The sequence below is a fragment of the Microtus oregoni genome, unplaced genomic scaffold (genome assembly GCF_018167655.1).
Source record: "Microtus oregoni isolate MIOR12 unplaced genomic scaffold, Mior012 000000F_ref0000247, whole genome shotgun sequence".
NCBI lineage: Eukaryota > Metazoa > Chordata > Mammalia > Rodentia > Cricetidae > Microtus > Microtus oregoni.
Genome location: NW_024543059.1, coordinates 91450137 through 91471214, shown reverse-complemented (window position 1 = coordinate 91471214; position 21078 = coordinate 91450137). Strand labels below are relative to the sequence as shown.

Below are 21078 nucleotides of genomic sequence, written 5' to 3'. Positions count from 1 at the left end.
TCCATGAAACCCTGCTGGCTCCTGCTGATCCGCCAGGAAAATGCACTGGCGTGGTGTCTGTTTAGCGGCAGAGAGCTCAAGAGGCAAGTGAATGCAGGGCAGCTTTGCTCTTAGATTTCATCACTCATCCTTGGGGACTTCCGAGAGGGACGGCAGGCCCACTGGGCCTTTCCACACATGAAGAATAGAACTCACTGACTCAGCCTGTTGTCGCTTTCATCCGTACACTCTGCGCCCCACTTGCTGTTGCCATTTCAGTGAACGCCGGTGCTGGCCGTTCAGTGATAGAGATATGGGTGCCACCCTAAGTCGTTCTTCTCCCAGCCCTTACCCTTTCCATATGACCTAGAGTTCTTTCTTTTCCTGCTTCCACCCTTCTGGTCTCAATGACTGTCAGCAGTTCTTAGATTAATGTGGTGTAGTTCTAATTGTTTTGTTTTTCCTGTCTAACTCACATCATGATAAAAAGAAAGCCGTGTTTTTCACGCGCTGCAATGTCAGTGTAACTTAGTATGTGATTTTCTAAGTTTGAATAAATCTCTAAGCCTCTGTAGATATAAAAGAAAACCTAAATTCTCCTGATTGGGTTGTTGTGAGGACTAAATAGCACCCATTGTTCTCATAGAATCTGGAGCAGAATAAGCACTCAAAACACCTAAAATGCAATGCTAATCTATGCTCCTCTCTTCTACCTAAGAACTCAGCACTTCTAGGTAGAGCCGAGACCTCTTCATCCTGCTAGGGAAATGCAATCTCCCTCAGTCCTCTCACCGCTCCTTTCCAGGTCTGTCATCAGTCACTCCCTCTGTCCCCCTCCCTCAGTGGTCCATGCCTTTCCTAGCTTTCCTCCTCACACACACCCTGACACTGTCTGTTTCCTTCCTCATCCAAACATCAGCCGTTTCAGTCTTAGTGACTCTCACCCCTCACGTTGCATGCCTCCCAGTTATTTCAGAAAGTTGCCCCCCCCCCACGCTCCAGGACTCCCAGAGAAACCGCACATTTGTATAGCATTACCACCCAATTGTGCAGCTCCAGGTTTGCTTTCTGTGGTATAAATGACTGTGGTATAAATGGCTTGGGTGAGAGATTCTGGATTTTGTCTCCTTTTTGGACCCAATTTTTGGCACTTTCAATGAACTTTTTCAGCCTACTAATTAATCAGAATCCACTTGAGGATGTATCTTAGAAAATTCACAATGTCTAAAATGTAATAGGCATCTCACTGGTGTTTTAAAAATAAACATATGGTTATTAGAACTTCATGTATCCTTATTAAATATTCATTTTGTATACAAATATAAAAATTAAAAAATTAAGTTCTTTAATCCTGACTCCTAAAGGTTTAAAGTCTAAGACAACCTAAAGTGGTCTCGTGAATGAGTGAGATGCCTTAATAAAGTTGTCTAACTTTTGGTGAAGACTAAGAGATGGTTATGAAACAGTAAGGTGGGCTAGTTTTGTGCTGTGAAGTATCTCTCTGCAGGCAATTTATTCAAGCTGTTGCAGATGACACAAAAGACCAGGGGACTCATTTGGATCCCAAAAGATGAATAGACTTGAGGAAGGCTTGTGCTGGCTGATGCTGTGTGAGCCACACTTCTAGCTCTGGGTCATCTTCAGTGAGCTCCAGTTTCTTTCCTTTTGGAAGACTGAGATGAGTGTTGGCTTCTTAGGCATTCTATGAAGATTGTGGAATTCTGTGAAAGCTCCATTAGAGGCCTCCTGGGCCAGTTCTGTTTAAATGAGCTTTTTCTGCTAGGTCACATCCACATAAGGTAGCGGTGTAGGTTCACTCATTGCTGTTGCCTGGAATCTAGGAGTTGCTGGGTGCTCTTTTGTTTTCTAAATACCATCTACGAATGAAAACCGACTTACCTGTGGCAGTGGCTGATTTCAGAACCAGGTACTGAAAACTGTGAGTTGGAGACTTTGACATAAGGAAGCAGAATCACAAAGTTAAACAGAGGTGTGATGAAAGAGCCCAGGGATGAAATCTTACTCAAAAGAAAAAAAAATACAAGAACAATGAGAAGATTTTCTTTTCTAAAAAAATAAAAGAGTGAGCTGGGTGGTGGTGGGGCACGCTTTTAACCCTTGGGCTCAGGCCAGTCTCATCTGCAGAGTGGATTCCAGGACAGTCTCTAAAGCTCCAGCAAACCCTGTCTCGAAAAACCAATAAAATAAAATAAAAGTGTCAGTTAATAAGTGAGGAGGGAATCTGGAACTGGAAAAAAAAAACATTATTTTACAGCCCCAAGTAGATGACGGCAAGGGTGGTCAGTGTATCCATTGTGATAAATGGTTTAGAAATAAGGCAGACATAGGACATTCACATTCAGGCTATGTAGGAATGTTAAAAACAATACATAGGGAGGTGGGAAAATGACCAGCAACCGTCTTAACCAAATGATGGACCCTAGGACTAGCCAGATGTCAGCTTCATCCTGTGCCTTCTGTGTGATGAATTGTGAGGTCTGCAGTATGAGTTATTTCTGCCAATTAGACTTCAGTTCTCAGACGGTGTAGATGCTGGAAAAGCAGGTTAGTGATTCTATGGTAAATTGTCAGACAAGTTAATAATGTAGGGTGCCTTATAAGTCAATTATCCTGTGATTTCCATAAAATTCAATATAAAAGAAGAAATCTTAAAATATATTATATCTGCTCCTAGGTTGCCTCTTCTAGAAACAGCTGCATAAACAAGACATGAACAATGCAACCAACAGACATGCATGCTAATGTGGAAGGGCGGGGGAAGCTCCCGGTATCCCACCCCCAGATGAAGAATTGTAGGCAGCTAGTGATTGCCTAGATTGAGAATTAGCCTCTCCCAGGGAGGAGTCCCCTCCTTGGTTACCCAATACGAAGTGGTCAGGTCTTAATATATACACGAATAACAAAAATGGACTTAGTAGGTTTATTTATATATTAGTGCATATAACAATAATATAAAACAAAAGAGGCTATAAGTTGCGGAGTAGCATTGGGAGGTGTCAGGGAGTAACATGACATAGGAGGGGCTGGAGGGATGAAAGGAAAAGAGGAAGTGATATAACTATATTTTGATTAAAATGTGCTGAAAAGAAAATATATTCCAAAGATAAGGTAGCCAAATGCAATTAAAACCACTGGAGTAGATCTTAGCTTGAGTGAAAACTATTATAGGAAGAAGTCGAGGATGGAATGGTAGAAACTTGAATAGCCAATGGATATTAATTATTAATTCTTTCTAAAACGAAGTTTGAAAATAAGATGAAAGCAGGGTTTTTGATGTGTGCTGATATTATTGGTATGTCAGATGCATGGTGAATGATTTAGCAGTGAAGAAAATTGTCTGCACCCTCCTTTCAAACAGGACAGACCCCCACCCAAAAGCCAGTATAATAAAAGACACACACACAAAAGCATGCGTAACACTGTTGTGACTGCACAGATTGGATTATGTGCTGTATTAGTCTTGCAACCTTTGTTTAGGTTTCTTAAATAAATGGAAACAATGAATAGAATCAAAGTGTAACAAATATTTTAGGGGGGGGACACAGTCTGGCGGGCTCAGCTGTGTTTGGGGCCTCCCTAATGAGGCCACAGCCTCATCTGTCCCTCAACTCTGTTTCCGTGTGGGCAGAGAGCAGAACACCCCGGAGTGTAGAGTGCATGGTGAGCTCTGTGCTCTCAGCCCCATTTTCAGGCTCTGTGAAAAGCTCCTGGGAATATTACTAGAGAAGAGTAAAGCAGGGCTATTTAGCATTTCTAGCATCTGTGATGTTGATGTTGCAGGCATTCAGAAATGGCTGGCTAGAAGAAACAGGTATCAAAGAGGGTAATCAGGCTTGAGGCTTTCCTGGAAAGGCAGCAGCACCTGAGTGACATTGTTCAAATCCAGCAAAGACTTGTTGAGCTTCACAGAATTGAACTTGCGAAAGTTAAGTAAGGTTAATATTGGCTCCAGTTAAGGCATTGCCTATTTTTCAGGCCTCATGACGATTTTCAAGTGTTTCAACTTTGATTGATGCTTCTTACTTTTCTGACTTTCGTGATTAAAGCACTTTAGTAGAAGCCCGCTGCAATTTTTCCTACACATGGGGAAAATGTGGGTTTAGTGAGACATCCTGAGAGGGTGACATTTGCAACCATGGCGAGCTACAATTCTCGTCACTTAATTATGTGAAAAAAAAAAAAAAACCCAACTGTAAGAGAGCAGTTGCATAATCCCTCAGAGAGTAATTATTGCCCGTCTTGGCAGAATGCAAGGCTTTTAATCTGTAAATAAGCAATTCTTTGTGGAGGGGCAGCATGCAGGGTGGTACTGTGTTGTAAAGGTCTCATGAATCTTTAAAGAGATGGCAGCGGCTGCTTCTGCTGATTGGTTACTGTTTCCATTTCAAAGAGTTCGTGATGCTTCCCTTGTGGTTTTAACCCCTCCTGAAATATTTAAGCCTTTGAGAATGATTCCTGTAAAGGGTAAAAGGTGTCTAAGTTAAGTCCATGACAAATCTGAATGCAGAAAAAGCAAGATGAGGTTTTTTTTTACCAAAATTTATAAATTCATAAAACCAAAACGAGATCCAATATTGACAGTCAGTGCTTTGGAAACAAATAAAAACAAAGATGTGATGGTTATCTAATGTTACTCACTTATTAGAGGTTCATTTTCTCTTCTTTTCTTTTTTTCCCCTGTTCCTTGGTTTTGAGATGCTCTCATATAGCCCAGGCTAACTCTGAACGTCAATGTATAGCTGAGGATGACTCTGAACTCCTAATACTCATTCTATCGCCCCATGAGCTGGGGTTACAGGTGTGTACTACACCAGCCACCAGAAGATTAAGTTTATGAAATTACTTTGGTATTATTGACATATAATAAGCCACAGTTATTTAAAGTTTTGACATAAATACATAAACATTTAAGATGTATGCCACAGCAGCTCTTGTTTCCAAAATTATTAAGTTACTAAGCTGAGAGTGGTCGCTACTTATATCTATAACATTATTTTTCACATGAGAAACTGAGGCAGAAAGATTACTTTGAGTTCAAGGCCATTCTGGGCTATATAGAAAGTTCCAAGTTAGCTGGGAAGACATTTTAAGAACTTGTCATAAACAAACAAACAAACAGACCTAGAACTAATTTGCTTCTGGGGGTATGTGTGTAGATGGATGTGTGTCTTTTAGATATTAAAATTGAACCCCAATGTCTGATTCTTAAGTTGTCCTTAGCAACTTCCTGTCCACCTCCTATTCCAGTCACAGGGATGAGCTTGGCATGCATCCCAACATAGGGACCTCTCTCCTTTGTATGCTCAAGAATTTCGTTGTATAAAGATACCTTTTTTCTGGATAGCTGTCATGCTTCTGTAAGGATGCCTCTTTCTGAATAACTGTCATGCTTCTGTAAGGGTAAGGATGCCTCTTTCTGGATAACTGTCATGCTTCTGTAAGGGTAAGGATGCCTCTTTCTGGATAACTGTCATGCTTCTGTAAGGGTAAGGATGCCTCTTTCGGGATAACTGTCATGCTTCTGTAAGGGTAAGGATGCCTCTTTCTGGATAACTGTCATGCTTCTGTAAGGGTAAGGATGCCTCTTTCGGGATAACCGTCATGCTTCTGTCCCCTTTGCTGTGTCACTCATCAGCCTCGATCCTGCCTTCACTTTTACTCTTTCCTGTAGCAGGATCTGCTCCAGACAACCTTTGCCCTGTCCCTGTCCCCGTAGATCTTCCCTACTGTCAAGAAGCCTATAACCTTCACTGCCAAGTTCCCTAGACAGTGCCCATCTCTGTCTTACCGGTCATCTGGAACGTCTGATGTAGTTTGTCTCCTTCTCTACTTTAAATGACTTTGGGGACACCTGGTCTCCTGAATCTCTCTTTCAGCAGTGGCCACTTTTTCTCACACCCCTCTGTGGGGTTCTCTTCCTGGTCTCCTAAGACTTCGTGGTCTAAGTACGCCTCAGTCAATGTGACAGTTAATGCTGTCTCTACTCTTAAAGTGGTGGTTCTCAACACCTGGGCCATGATCCCCCCCACCACCCGTGGTCGCGTATCAGATATTTACATTACGATTCACAACAGTAGCAAAATTACAGTTATGAAGTAGCAACAAAAACAATTTTATGGCTGGGGGGTCACCACAACATGAGGAACTGTATAAAAAGGTCACAGTGTTCGGAAGGTTGAGAACCGCTGCTGAAGATTCCAAAACTTAGGTCTCAAGTCCATGCCTATATCACATGGACTGTAGACTTACATATCCAGTGCTGCCTGGCGGTCAATTGCTCCTCAAATGGCACCCAGTGCTACTGTATCCTTGTTTTCCCACAGTCCTCTCTCACTTGGATTGGTGCAGTAGCCTCCTGTTCCCTACTGTGTGCTTACCCTAGTATCCTTCCGTCTGTCTTCAACACAGCAGCTCCTGAAAGACCCTTAGAAGCTATGAAATTTTGTCTCACCTTTGGCCCACACTTCTGAGATTTCCTATATCTGAATCAAGGCTTCCCAATAGGCCTCCCTTGTCTGACCCCTACCTTTCCAGGTTACCTTTAGTTTTCTCCCTGGCACACACTCTGCTCTAGTGTCTCTTCCAGGCACTCCTACCTCAGGCCACCTTCCTTCTCTGTCCATCCTCTTGGTGAGATTCCTTCTAATCATTCTAGTTAAGCTCCACCTGCCCCTGCCTCCTTGCTCTCCAGATCCCTTCTCCAGGCCCTATGTAAAAACATAAACAACAATTTAATGTAGGGGTTTGTTTCCATGTCTGTGCTTTGGTATCATCTCGTATTTCAATATAAGTTTCAAGAGGGTACAAACCATGTTTGTCTGGCCACAGCTAGTTCAAAGTACTGCTGGCTGATCGAAAGCAATAAGGTGGCTTAGGAAACTAGGTAATGTGTATTGTCTCTGCTGTACAGAATTTAGACCTGAAAAAGACATGTAAACAGAAGAGGGTGAGTATTTGGACAGAGGGAGGGAATTAGAAGGTGGGGGGGGCAAGAGAAGATAATGGACAATGAATGTGATGAATACACACTATATACATGTAGAACATTATTTTGGATGACTCACAGACCGATGAAAAGATAGAACAAGAAGAAAGGCACACATTGGTCCTTCCTTGGCACTTTTACCGTAGCATATGTGTGACAGAAGACAGGTCACACTTAGAAAAAAATCATTAATACTATTGTTTTTCTTCCTCAGTTTCTCTGTCTGAAGAATATCCGGACATTTCTGTCAGCCTGCTGTGAGACATTTGGAATGAGGAAAAGCGAACTTTTTGAAGCGTTTGACCTGTTTGATGTTCGTGACTTTGGAAAGGTACTGATTGTTTGCTTCTTGATTAATTCTTTGAATAGAGTTCTGGGAGCTGAACCAGAGTCTTGCATATGGTAGGCAAATGCTTCACTATTGAGCTGTATTTGATTTGTCCCTAGAGTCCTGTGTGAAGGGGTAGGGTGAGTGTGTATTTAGGGTTCCACTAAGGAAAGAGTTACTACACTGGTTGGCATGATCAGCAGGCTCATAATGGAACCCAAGCTCAGTTTGGGAAGAGCAATGACCCCTCCCCTCCACAGCGGTCAAGGAGCCAGGCAACTGAAGCTAAGCTGTCTGGTGGCGGAGTATCTTGACATGGCTGTCTTTCTCTGTGGGATGAAATGGTGTGCCCCCTTACTGTCATAACAATTGCAATGCCCCTGCTGTGGGTGGTGAGGTAGGTAACTATAGCTGAACCTTTGGAGGTGAGGCTTCCAGAGAGGACTCTTCCTGTCTTTGGTATGGAGTGGCGTGCCTGCTTGATGACTGGGACTGGAGAATATTCTGCAGTACCTGAAAGAAGCATGCGTGGGAAGCAGACTGTGGCATCTGCTGCATGGCTTTTCTTGTGGGAGCTAAGACATGCAGCCAAAGCCAAGCGGTCAGCCCAGAGAGAATTGCACATCCTAAGGGAGGAATTAAGACAAGGAAATGACATGCTGATGTTATCCACTGTGTCAGCCCAAAGGCAAGTCAAGTAGATTGTCAAGTGGATTGGATGAAAGAGAAAATGAGATACAAGTGCTTCTTTGCTGTTTCTTGTGGATGAGGGGCCAGAAGAGAAAGAACACAAATTAAATCTGTGTTTAAAAACCTTTCCTGGTATCCAGAATTTTGGAACGTGTAGGAAGAATTGATGAGAAAAATAGGGGATGGAGAAGTAATAGAAAATACCTCCTCCCATAGAGGAAGGGGAAGATCTGTGATTCAGTTTGCAGATGGGGACCTTAACAATGAATCTATCCAGGGGACTCTGTTAATCAGGGAATAGTCTATGCCTGAACTATTTGAATACTCTAGTATACAGAGTGTGGGAGGTTAAGCAGGGACACTATAGTGGTATATTAGTTGTGTTTTAATAAATAAAGCTTCCTGGAGATCAGAGGCCAAAACAGCCATTCTAGTCAACCAGGCCAGGGACTGGTGGCACACACCTTTAACTCCAGGATCTGGCCCCTTCGGTTGGAAGACTTGGTAGAGGTAAAAGGTCTCTTTAGTGGTTGACTGCTTTGCTATTCTGATCTTCAGGTTGAACCCCAATATCTGTCTCCCTATTTTATTATTTGTGCTATGGAATACCATTTAAGCAGCAACGAGGACCTCTTCATTTATTCTGGGGTGAGACGCTCTGGTGGTGCAGTCGCTTTGTGGTAACCCATGCTAGCAAATATGTTGAAGCCGCTTTGAGGTAACCCATGCTAACAAATATGTTGAAGTGCTTCAATTCCTACTCATAGGAAACTTAAAACCCACATTTATTTGGTGACTTTGGGGGTCTAAAAATATAATTATAATGATAATATCTTGTTTTTTTTTTTTTGTACTGCACTTTGAGGTTTTCAGAGTGCTTGTTACCACTGAGCCATGTGCTTCTCAAAGCACCGTGAAGTGTGATGGGTAAGGAAGGCACGGAGGGTTGGACACCTGCCTTGGGGTTGGGAACAGGATCTGCACTCTGGCATCCTGGCCTTTCACCTCCCTACTCTTCTCTGCTGTCCTTGTTTTGGGTCTCACTGGATGGTCAGGGAAGTGTGGTTGAACATCAAGGAGAAGCCAAGGTTTTTTTTAAAATTAAAAAGCGTAAGAAACTCATTGACTTTGAATCCAGTTTTGGACTGGTTCATCTGCAAGGAGAGGTCAGATTCAGGATGCGGTGTCAGGCACAGTGTAATGGTGGCCGAAGTGAGTAAGTCTAGGCAGAGAAGGGTGTCATAGGCTCTCACTTATACACAAATATCTTTCAGCTGTCCCCTCTGCCCTTCGTGACATCATGATGTTCCCTAGTCTCCACCTAACCTCTTCTGTAGTGTTGTTTTTGGCAACATATTTAGAATTGTAGGCCTGGCGTGGATGTGTTTGCTTTTGGAAATTAAGAGTATCCTGGGAAAATGTCAATCAGCCCAGATGAATGATAATTTTCTCATGGTGAAGAGCACACATTCGAGTTCCATAGAATGGCCTATAATTATTTTGCCTTTCAGCGGTGCCCTAATTCCTAGTATTGAGTTCTCTATTCAATGCCGGTTTACTTCAATTTGCTCTGAGTTAACGTCAACACAAATTCTAATTGGATCCAATTACAGCTTGTCTAACCTGTGGAAAGAAGGAAGTCTCAGCATAAGATGATCGCTGTTCCTAACTCTGAGTGGCCGTGCATTTCCTGCAGGACCAGGGCTTGGTAGTCTGGCCTCTTTCAGGAAGCAGCAGAGGCCTGAGGTTAACAGGTGGTGGTAGTTTCTTGGGTGCTGAGAAAGAGCCAGGGTCCTTGCCGCAGGTAGAGGTCAGCCTGCTCTGGAGAGAAGCGCCCTTGTTCCTCTAGTCCTCTTACATAGCTTCGCTTTGTCTTTGAGTTTATATTTTAAAATAGATTAATTATTTTCTAACTTTTCAAAATAATCAATCTGTTTCTGGCTTTATGGTAACAACCATAAGTAAAATCTTGTTTTCTTTGCTTAAGGCACAGGTTTTTAAAACAATGTTTCCCACCCCTGGGATTATCTTAGAAATCCCTTGTTCTGTTTCTGGTCAGCCCTTGTGTCAGGATCCGGACATTTGCTCATTTCATGTCACGTGTTGGCTGTCACTGTGTCCTGTTTGCCGTTTTGATGAACTCAAGCTGTTTGGAAGTGTGTCCTCCCATGCTGTCAGTCGGTCCATCTGTGGTACACGAGCATGTGGGGCTTTCTTTAATGAGGTCATTTTGAGCAGGTTGTAGGACTTGCATTGAGGCTTCCATCCTACCCAGGTGAGCGTTTAATGTCTGTCCCCACTTCCCTTGACCATAGACTTTGTGTTCTCAGTTCCAGAGGATGTAGGGCACCTTGCAAATATATTTTGTGATATACATATATATATCACATATCATATATATCATATATATGTATATATATATATATATATGCATCAAAGAGAATCACACCAGGGCAAAGGTCATTGTAGGAGCCTGTAGGACAGTGTCAACATGTTGAGGTTCAGAACAGTCACATCAAGAGGAATCTAGAGCACCAGGGTAGAGGTGTGGCAATGAAAAAGATAAGAACGTGGAAAAGATTGAATTCTAGGTTGGCTAAGAACAGTGTTTCTAAGATAGATCTCGGTTTGAGTTCTGTGTTCCTTCTTAGGCTGTGGGCTTGAGTATCTAACCTCTCTGAGCTCCGGTTTCCTGATTTACAAGTCGAGGATCAGTGTATGCTTAGTGAAATAACATATGCAAAGTGAGCATGCGTCAGTGTAATGTTAGGACTCAGAAAACACCAGCTATTACTATATTCATTGCTATAATTAACACTAATGCTATATTTTTTTATTCACTGGGGATAGAACCTAGGGTGTTATACATACTTGACAAGAACATTACCTCCTGGTACTAGTATACCATATCCTCAGCTGCTGCCATTGCTTCCCTCTCCCCCTCCCTCCTCCTTATTTTAAGGTAGGTTCTCACTAACTTACCCAGACTGACCTTGAACTGATCACGTAGTCCAGGCTGACCTTGGATTTGCTGTTTTCCCACCTCAGTCTTCCTGGTAGCTGGGATTACAGACTTGAGGTACAAGGGCTGGCTAACACTATTATTTTGAACAAGTTTGAGATTCATTAGTAAACATCTGGAATCCAAATTTGAACCAAGTGTAGGAACTAATATCATTTGGGGGTGAGGTTAAGAAATAAATTGTGGTCCTTGAGCAGTATTCCGCATAGCCATCTTTCTCCCTCTCCTGTGGCCGCACATATGCTTTGGAAAAGCAACCCTTCTCTTTCTCCATTTAGTTCAGATGGTTTGTTCAGCTGGGCTCTACTCTGCCTTTGCCCTGTGATGGATCTGGGATGTTGTTGCTACCACTTTTCTTTGCTCCCTTAGATTTAGAAGTGTTGCATGTGGGCCTGTGAGACTTGGAGGAGCCACAGGCAGCTGGGTCCCACATTGCATCTCAAACAATGCCAGTTCGGAGGGAATAGGGCCTACTGACATCCTGTGCCCAGAGCTGAATGCATGTGTCTGTGGGTTTTTTCCATGACCCCAACCAATTTGTTCCTTGTTTTTTTCCCTTTGAGCCAATTTCTCTTAGTTTTCTCAACCAAAGGTGACAGAAATTAAGGGGATTTGTTGTTTTACAATTCAAATCATTTTAAGCATCTAGAAATATTTCTTCTATTGTTGTCCCTATATATCTGTGTTTTCTGATCTTTCATTTACTGGAGGGAAAAGATGAGACAGAGTCCCAGAGCCTCTCTGCTGGGCACTATGCATGCGGCTAACAGGAGTTTAATGCTGGCTTCATGGTAAATACTTTCCTTATCATCTTAATTGACTCAAAGAATATCAAGGTCTTCAGGTTTCAATGGGTCACAGTCATCAGGAGTCTTTCCCACCTCTGTTTCTGCCTTGTGGGGATCAAGGAAATGAACACAAGAGCCTCTGCAGGTTGCGTGTGGCTGACATCTGGCCTATTTCCAAAGAAATGGAAAGGACAGGTTGAAAGGTATTACAGCGCCCTCCCTCCAACCCGAAGTAAAGGCACATACTGACTTGAACAAAATGGTGGCAGAAGCCAGCAAAGGCTGTAATGAATGGTTTAGTGTGACCTCACCCAAGCCCTCTGATTCTTTGTCTGTGAATGGAATCAACCATACATGTTTGTTGTGTTATGCAAATGTCTGGCTCGCTGCCCAGAAAATGATTGAGTAAATGAATTTAGAACAATTCTGGAGCTGGTGGTTTGGGTAGACATAGATCATTCAGAGTGCTGAGTGTGAGCATGGCTAGGGTCAGAAAGAGAACTTTGGTGGCACTTTTGCTCAAACTCAGTTTGACTTGATGAAATGATGATACTCATTGTTTACACCCTGTGTTGTCCTTGGCTCATGTAAGCGCTTTGTTAAATGTTTTTGTGTAGACTTGGATATTGACCTCTGGAGTACAACTGTCACTGAAGGCAGCTGTTGCATTAAGCTCATCAAGTTGTCTTTTCTTTGCAGGATATGAATTACATCTGTAGTTATACCAGAATAGCTTTAGGGTAAAGGCTGGGTAGAGCCTTTAGTGCCTTGAATGCATTGGGTGTGTGGAGAAAATAGAGGGTTATCAAGCTAACTTAATATTGAGAGGGGCTTTTTATATGATTTGTTTGGTAGAAATTGCCACCTGTTCTCACCTCCTGGCAGATTACTCACAGTAACCTGCTGCTACCAAGCTACCCTGTAGTCAGACATTTCTCTCCTGCCCGCCAATTCCCAAATTACAACCCAGAGGCTTAATACTGCTTATAAATGCTTGACCGATAGTTCAAGCTTGTTACTAGCTAACTCTTACACTTAAATTGACCCATATTTCCTATCCATGTTTCACCATATGGCTCATGGCTTGTTGACTAATTTTCTGTAGTAATAAGAGCGGCGGGGCTGCGTCCCCGGCACCCCGGCCGCCTGGCTAGCTTATGCCCGAAATAACAACACACAAACTGTATTCATTTAAACACTGCTTGGCCCATTTCTAGCTAGCCTCTTCTAGGCTAATTCTCACATATTAATTTAGCCCATTTCTAATCATCTGTGTGTAGCACCCCAAGGTGCGCTTACCGGGAAGATTCTAGCCTACATCCATCCTGGGTTGGAGCTTCATCGCTCACGTCTGCCCAGGAGACGGGAGCATGGCGTCTCTGTCTGAGGCGTCTTACCTCACTTCCTCTTCCTCCCAGAATTCTGTTCTGTTCACTCCACCCACCTATGTTCTAAGCTATGAGCCCAAGCAGTTTGTTTATTACTTAACCAATGAAATCAACAGATTGATATATGACACTCCCACATCAATTTTCTATGTGTCCTGCTTGCTTGGCACCTGGCTGGAATCTTTCCTGACTCTGCCTTCTTCTTCCCAGAGTCCTCTGTTTCTGGCTGTCCCATCTATACTTCCTGCCTGGCTAGCAGCCTGTCACCTTTTTATTAACCAAAGAGAATAATACATAGTCACAGTGTACAGAAGAATTTTCCACAGCCCTACCCTTCCGTTGTGAGCTTAAATATCTGTTTATCCTATAATGCCTCATGTGTAGGTTTAGTTGGTGATGTTGCTAAGGCTTCTTCCTACAATTTGTGTGTTTTTTACCTTTCTCCCTTTCCAACTTGATGTGCACAGCTCAGTATCTATACATAATTGTCCAAGGACCTTTATCTGCCTAGTCTGTGATGTAATACCTAGCTGGCTTCCTAGACCTTTGCACCTGAATGACTGAATAATCTCTGCATCTCCATCCTTTACTTCCAGTCCTGGTAGACACGGGGAATCTTCACCTTTCAGAGTTCCTACACCAGCATCCTGCATGTGACACTTGAGAGCCTGAATTGGGTTTTCTTCTGGAACTCTTCACCTGGCTTTCTCTGTCATAAGAAACCCTGACTAACCAAAGGTGTTTACATCTTTCCTGCTTGAAGGTGCTCTAGGTACGTCAGGTTGGGTGTTTTGACAAAGAGCCTTCTTAGCTAGCACAGGCACACTGATCAACAACTGTGCCTGCAACTGGGATGAGTACATGTGGCATGTAAAACTAGAATCCTTCTCTCTGTGCACTTGTGTTTGGACTCTTATGAGTAGAGTCACATCCCTCCTTTGCAGTCCTACCCACTTTATATTATTCAGAACGTTCAGAGGTTATGTATGATGTAGGGCCCTAGTTGTTTCAAAGCCCTCAAAGGAACGGATCTGCATGGTTTCTCCCAGCCTGGTGCTGTTGCAGACTGGTACATCATGGTTCCTGGGAAAATACCCAATGCTGGCAATTTCTTGCTTTCATCACGGTTCAGCTCAGGGGCCCAACCACCCCCCATTAACAGTTTAGCCTCTGTGTCAAGCCTGGGGAGGCCCTGCTTCCTTACTTATGCAGAAGCTCTGTTCAGATGAGCCTCAGAATCAATTGCTACTGCAAGCTCGAGTCAGTTCTTCCTTCTGTGTACCGCCCATAGGTGCCCATTCCAGCTCCAGAAAATCGCTGGCGGCCTCACCTCTTTCTCCCAGATGACTCTGGACTTTTCCCATGAGTCAGCTTATTTCAGTTCTCTTGTGGAATTCACCAAGATTCAACCAACTGCTCACAAAGTCTTTTTTACTTTGTCCCCTTGAAGAATAGAAGACGGTGTGTTTTTCTGTAACTAAGGAGGAGCTCTGAAGTGGTTGCTCCTTAGCAAAGAGAACTCCTTCCCAGGCCTTTTTTTTTTTTTCTGTTTACTTAAGCAGAGAAAAGGCACGGCTTTCAGCCTTCCCCCGTGTATGTGTGTGACTGGCTGTTAATATAGTTCCTGCATCATTAGCTTTATTCCTCTCTTTGATTGTGGACCAGAATTGACCTTTTCCAACAATGTTTGTACCTGTCTCGTTCTCTTAGGGGTATTGAATACCTGGGTGATTTCCCATGCTTATCACGTCTTGTAGAATTCTAGTACCTGATCCATGCAAAGGTCACTCTTCATACCAGGGTTTCTTAAACTCTTCTACCCACAATTCCTTTATACTGGAGAATTTTTTTCAATGACCCCTGTAATATAGGTATATAAAATGGATATACTAATCAAACATTGGATGGCTATTAGTCATGAATTTATGCCAAAATAATTCTTTGTTATTACATTTACCATTAGTAAAGATTACCATTTTGTAAAGATGAATGCAAATTTTCATGCTAATTAAATGGGTATGCTTGCTGTTGAATAGTACAACCCAAAGATAATCTGATTTGATACTTACAAGCTGAGGAATCATAGGAAAATATTAAACGTATATATTTCATAGTTTGCCATTGTTTATAGAAAAGCAGAAAGCTGTATGTAAAGTAAAAACATCTGTTACATACAATGAAAATTCTCCGTATACAATTTTGCAATACACTGTATGTTTATAATATTCAATTATCTTGAATTGGAGCTGATGTGTGTCTGGCTGTTCGTTGGTGCTGCATGGCATAACTGCATGTGCAGTCTGTGTGTGGTGCTGTGTGTGTTCAGAATGAAGGCTGCAGTGAAGCCGTGTGATGCAACTTGGGTGAGCACTGCCCAAGATACTTTGGGTTTGCTACATACTGAATTTCAAATTGATTTTGGTTGCTGCCCATTCAGAAACCCCTCACCGCTGTCATTGTTCTCATGGTCTCTGCACCCACTTACACAACCCCGCACGCACGGTTTAGGTAGCTTGTCCATACCCATTTACACAACCCGCACGCACGGTTGAGGTAGCTGTGCTTTATACTTTGGTGTTGTTTCAAGTTCATCATTTTGGGGTCTCCTTTTTAATAGTTATCAGAGCCAGTTCTAAATGAATAAGCAAATACATAAATAACCACCAAGAACTCTAATCTTCACAGAGTTGAAAACTTCTGGTTTACTATTTCCTAAGTAATGTCCCAAGGAGCCTCTGTGTCCTATGAAATATTAATAGGAAACTTGGGAAGAAACCTTTCATGCTGGGCAGTACTGCCCCTTCTGTGAGCTGTAACAATACAGGCACTGGAAGTCTTGCTTAGTTAGTCTAGGGTTTCTCATAATTGTGTATCGTGAGCTGTGGCTACCCCATGGTTGTTTCACACTTATGTGTAAAATCTGATCTTTCTCCTTTAAACTTACTTGTGTTTGGATAAACATTGGGTCATTCTGCCAGGATGCGCACAGTAACACATGCTTCTACTTTAACCATACTTACTTCTGCCTTTGGAAGCTCTCACTGAAGGCACCGTTATTTCTCACTTTGCCCCAAGTTCCAAGTCATTTCAAATGAATCTTCAGGGTAATTTTCCACAGCTTCAAATCCGACAGTTTCGTAGAGGTAAGAACTAGTGGCTGACTGCTCTGCTTCTCTGATCTTTCAGCTTTCACCCCCTAATATCTGACTCTGGGTTTTTATTATTAAGACCAATTAGAAATCACGTTGCACTTCCCTCTTTCCAGTTCTCACTTTCCTGACTCTGTGCTTTGCCTGGCTTTATTCCCACTAAATTACTAGTCATCATGACTCATTTGATTAGAATTTATTAATATCATTTTCTTTGCCTGGAATGCCTCTTTCTCCTCTCATCCATTAGCCCCTTGTTTTTATTGATTTAGTTCAAGATAAAACACCCTTGCTTCCAATCTGAGAATGTACGCTTTATCCAAATATTTGAGTCTGGCTGGTTCTGAGAGGTACTGTCCCCTTCTGCCTGGCTTTTGCTGGCTTGTCTCTGGTTATTCTCTATTTCTGACGAAGACCCCCATTTTCTCTTCTGTATCATGCAAAACTGACCTAGCAATATTGTTTGCCTTCCTTGAGATTATGAAATCAGGCAAAAGTGCATTTCTTCTTTCCTTGTCCTGTGTGACATGGTACGGACAGTGTGTGAAAAATGACCATGATCCCTACTCTGTTGGCAGAGGCTGCTCATTCATTTCCTGGCTGCCCAGACCTGAAATAATCACTCAGAAACCATATTAATTACAACATTGCTTGGCCTATTAGCTTATGCATATCTCTAGCTAACTCCTACACTTAAATCAACCCATGTCTATCAATCTGTGCATTATCACAGGGTCGTGGCCTACCGGCAATGTTCCAACTTCTATCTGCTCCAGTGACTACATGGCATCTCACTGACTCCGCCTACTCTCTCGCTATATCTCTTCCAGCCTGACTATATTCTGCCCTGTCACAGGCCCATGCAGCTTCTTTATTCACCCATGACAATCAAACATATTCACAGCATACAGAGGGGAATCTCACATCACTACTCCATGGAGCTGAATTGAGGAGTTTGGGTTGGACTTTTTGGGTAAAGTAGTTTGAGTAGGATGGAGCAGTGAGTAAGGGTGACTTTGAGTACGGTGTTCCTGATACCCCACCTCCCCCTAAACCCGAGGCTTTGCTTTCTGTGGTTTTAGTTTACCATGCTTCCACATAATCATATAATGGTAAATGGCAAAGTGCAGAATGGACTCACAAGTTCTGTCCATAACCAATGAGAGGAACAAAAGCAAAGATATAGGGATTATTAATAGCTAGTCAGGTTAGGGATGTTAGAAGTTCTTTCTGCTTTCTCTGCTTAAATAGGCCCAAAAGAGGTCTTAGGTACAAGAATGGTTGATTGTTCTGAGGATGATGAAAAAACTAATGCTATCTCATTTTGACCTGAGTTGGAGATCATCCCTTTGTCCAGCATTGTCTGGTCTGTGTAAGAATCCTTATTTTACTTAGTGTGATTGCTCCCTGTACTTGTGAGGGACACATTCAATACCCCCAGTGGATGCCTGAGCACTCATTGCTGAACCTTCTCACATACATGGTTATATATGCAAATTTAATGTCTTCTCTATCATATTATTTGCCTACTGTGGATATAATATTCATAGCATGACATTTCATAGTGAAACCAGTGCATGCCTCTTTTCCCTCCCCTATTTCAGAGATGAAGTTTTATTCCTGTCGTCTCTCTGAGCAACCTCAGGATGCATTGTTTTCTTCTTTTTAATTAAGTTGAGAACTTTTACCTTTTCACTTACAGGACACTCTTCATGGCTTCTCCTTGGCATATCCAGATTGCCATGGCTACTGCTCCTGCCCTTTGGGGATGTTATTAAGTTAAATAGAGATACTTAAGCATAAGCCTACATTATTGTGACAGTCCGTCTGATATCCAAGACGGCTACCATGCAGCTAATGGGGAGGTAGCATTTATGGACAAAGGGATGGTTTATGGGCTAGGAAGGATGGAGATGTTATATTACTCAGGGTGGCTAACAATAGAAAATTTGATAATTGTTTATTTCTAGAATTTTCTGTTAAATATTTTTCAGACTGGTTGGTCCTGGGTAAGTGAAGCCATTTTAAGCAAAGCTATAGACACAGGGAGAGAGCTGTAGTGGTCCCCAGCCACAGGAGTAGTAAGAGCTCTGTTCAACTGAAGGTAAACGTTCTTGACCCAAGACAGGCAGACCAAAATGTTCCATGTTGATGCTGCCACAATCTCTGACATCTGTGATGCTAATAAAACCCAAGTCTGTGAAATTGCAAAAAGGAAGAAAGAAATGTGCTTGCTTGCTGTGGAGCTCCATATGGAGAACGCTAAGGCCACAGCTTGTGGTTATGGTTGTTTATGACCAACATGAGCAGAAGAGAGAAAGGTGTTGCACCAGAAAGCATTGAGCTCTCACAAAGAGTCCGGAAAGAGGTCTCATGCATGCAAGGCCAAGCCATCACTGCAATAAGGGATGGCTAATTAGAGCCAGATTATAGGGTTCAGCATTACTCACAGATAGTTGTTGCATGGTTAATAAAAATTCAGGGTCAGAAATTGAGGTTCAACCTGAAGATCCACAAAGCAAAATAGCCAGCCACTGGCTCTTACCTCGACCTCAGTCTGAAATTACAATCCTGCCTCCTGGAATCTCAGAAGGAGAATGTATGTGAGAGCTGTTTCTTCCCGTTTTATAATCCTCTCTCCAGCTGGAATTAAAGGTGTGCACCACCCGGTTTCTATGGCAACTAGGATGGCTACTGGGATTAAAGGTGTGTGTTACATAGCCTGGTCTGTAGGGCTGACCAGTGGGACTGTTTCACTCACAGATCTTCAGGCAGTCTTTATTTATTAAAATACAATTGAAATGCCACTACAGATAGTGACATAACATCAACAGGTGTCTTAGAAAGTGGTCTTTGTGGCTAAGGGACCCTTTGCCATTTTCCTATCCTTCCTACACTGAAAATATTAACAGCTAGGGACTGCATCATTGATCTGCAATAGCAGTCAAGGTCTCTCTCTGCCCTTTCAGGTTGTTGAGTTGAGGAATCAAAACACATAAAAGATAAATAAGATAATTGCAAAGTTACAGTGGTAAATGCTACTGAAGAAATAAAGTGAAGGGTTGAACAACCCAAGGAAGCCTGGGATTCAACGGAGAAAGGACACACTCTGAAATGCTGAGACGTCGTGAGAAGCAGAGGAATAGCACTGCTTCACTGCCATCTAACATACATTTTAAATATGTCTCAGAGGGCACTTTAATTAGATTCTGGTTTTACCTTTTCTAGTACATCCCCTAGAGCTAGGTCTCCAAGTTGACCTCAGTTTTCTCCAACCCTAAAATCCTTTCTGGTTGTCAAACAGCCACTCCCTGTACAAGGGCAATGTGCACGTATTGTGTTCTGTGGGAAGGCTTTACTTTAGTGGTTGATGGTTGTGTAATCCTCTCCACAAAGCACCTATGTTTCAGCTTTTCTTTCCTAAATGGGGCTGCTCCACTTTCAGGGCTAGTGACCGTCTGTCGGAACTATAAGCTCCCAGGACACACAAAGACTCCTGCTCTACCCGCACTTTGGAGGGATGAAGGTATTCCAGAGACAGAGGAGCCAATGCAGGATGTCCCTTAGCTACTGAATCCCCTTTCAGCCTACCCACTTCATGCAGAAATGGAAATGTAGTATGAGAATATAACTTTTGCTTATAAGTTCTTCTCTAGATTAAGCAGTAAATCTTCTGGTCAGATTTTTAAAAATTCTATTGACTTTCTAATATGCGCATAACTATGTAAACAGAAATCAGTTTGCATACCAAGGTACACACACATACACACACAGATACACATATACACTCCATAGAAGTGTAGCATGTTTATAAGTCCATCCACCTAGCTTAAGATTCCTAACTTACATGCACTCATGAGAAGCCCGAGATCTGGATGTTGTAATTCCCATTCTGTGATGACTTGATTTTCATTATAGCTCTAGTTGTTCATATATAATATGCAGGCTCTTGATGATGTTTTTAGAACAGAGGTGCTTCTGGCTTTCTTTTTAAGAAATGAATATGTCACACAAGCTATAAGTAAGGAAGTAAATGAGCTGGAACAATAGACAGCAGGAAAGGCCCTCTGGGGAACAGAGGAGAACGGGATCTGCCCCACCCACCCCCTTGTATGGTAAATATTGCTTGAATTTTTCTTCCTACTGAATCCAGACAGGGCAGGAAGGATGCTGGTGCTGGCCATCATTTTATGAGGCAGTCACCTTATTTTATGTCCTATGTAGCCGTTTTGTTCTACAACAGCCCTGTTATGTTGGCATTATCCCCTATTTTATGACTGAGGAATATTAGGTCAGAGATATAAAAATCCTAACTGGGAGGCATTGGAAGATAAACTTGAGATGATGTCTGTGTAGTCTCAGAGACATTAATCACTTACTGCCTTGCTTCCAAGCAGAAGTGAAAAATACCTCTGGTTAGAGAGAATGTCATGTAAAAAGGCACAGAAAAGGGATCCTCTTAGAATGTTGGGCTCCCACACATAGTCCTTGTAGCTCAAGTGTAAGATGTAGCTGAACAAGCTGAGGTCCAGCAGAAATTGGTCAAATGTGTAAGACTTGGGGCCTTTTAGGTGTGTCCTGGGGGTTGATGAGTGCTTTTAGCAGATGTGGCCTGAGCTATGTGGACTCTATGCCTGAGTCAAGCATCTGTCGATGAGAGGAGGCGTGGTGCATGATCGCATGCCAGCAGCAAGAAGACACGGTAGGGCCGGAGTGCTGTGGGGAAAA

At 42.6% G+C, this 21078-nt stretch overlaps 1 protein-coding gene across 2 annotated transcripts in view; it reads left to right on the top strand.

Annotated features, from left to right (window-relative positions):
- Positions 1 to 21078, top strand: part of Vav3 (vav guanine nucleotide exchange factor 3) — a 314833-nt gene that overhangs the window by 64632 nt on the left and 229123 nt on the right. For both annotated transcript variants that reach the window (XM_041655077.1, XM_041655076.1), the window contains exon 2: positions 7200 to 7316. In XM_041655077.1, coding sequence (XP_041511011.1) covers positions 7200 to 7316 — 117 coding nt within the window. The remainder of the gene's footprint in view (positions 1 to 7199; positions 7317 to 21078) is intronic.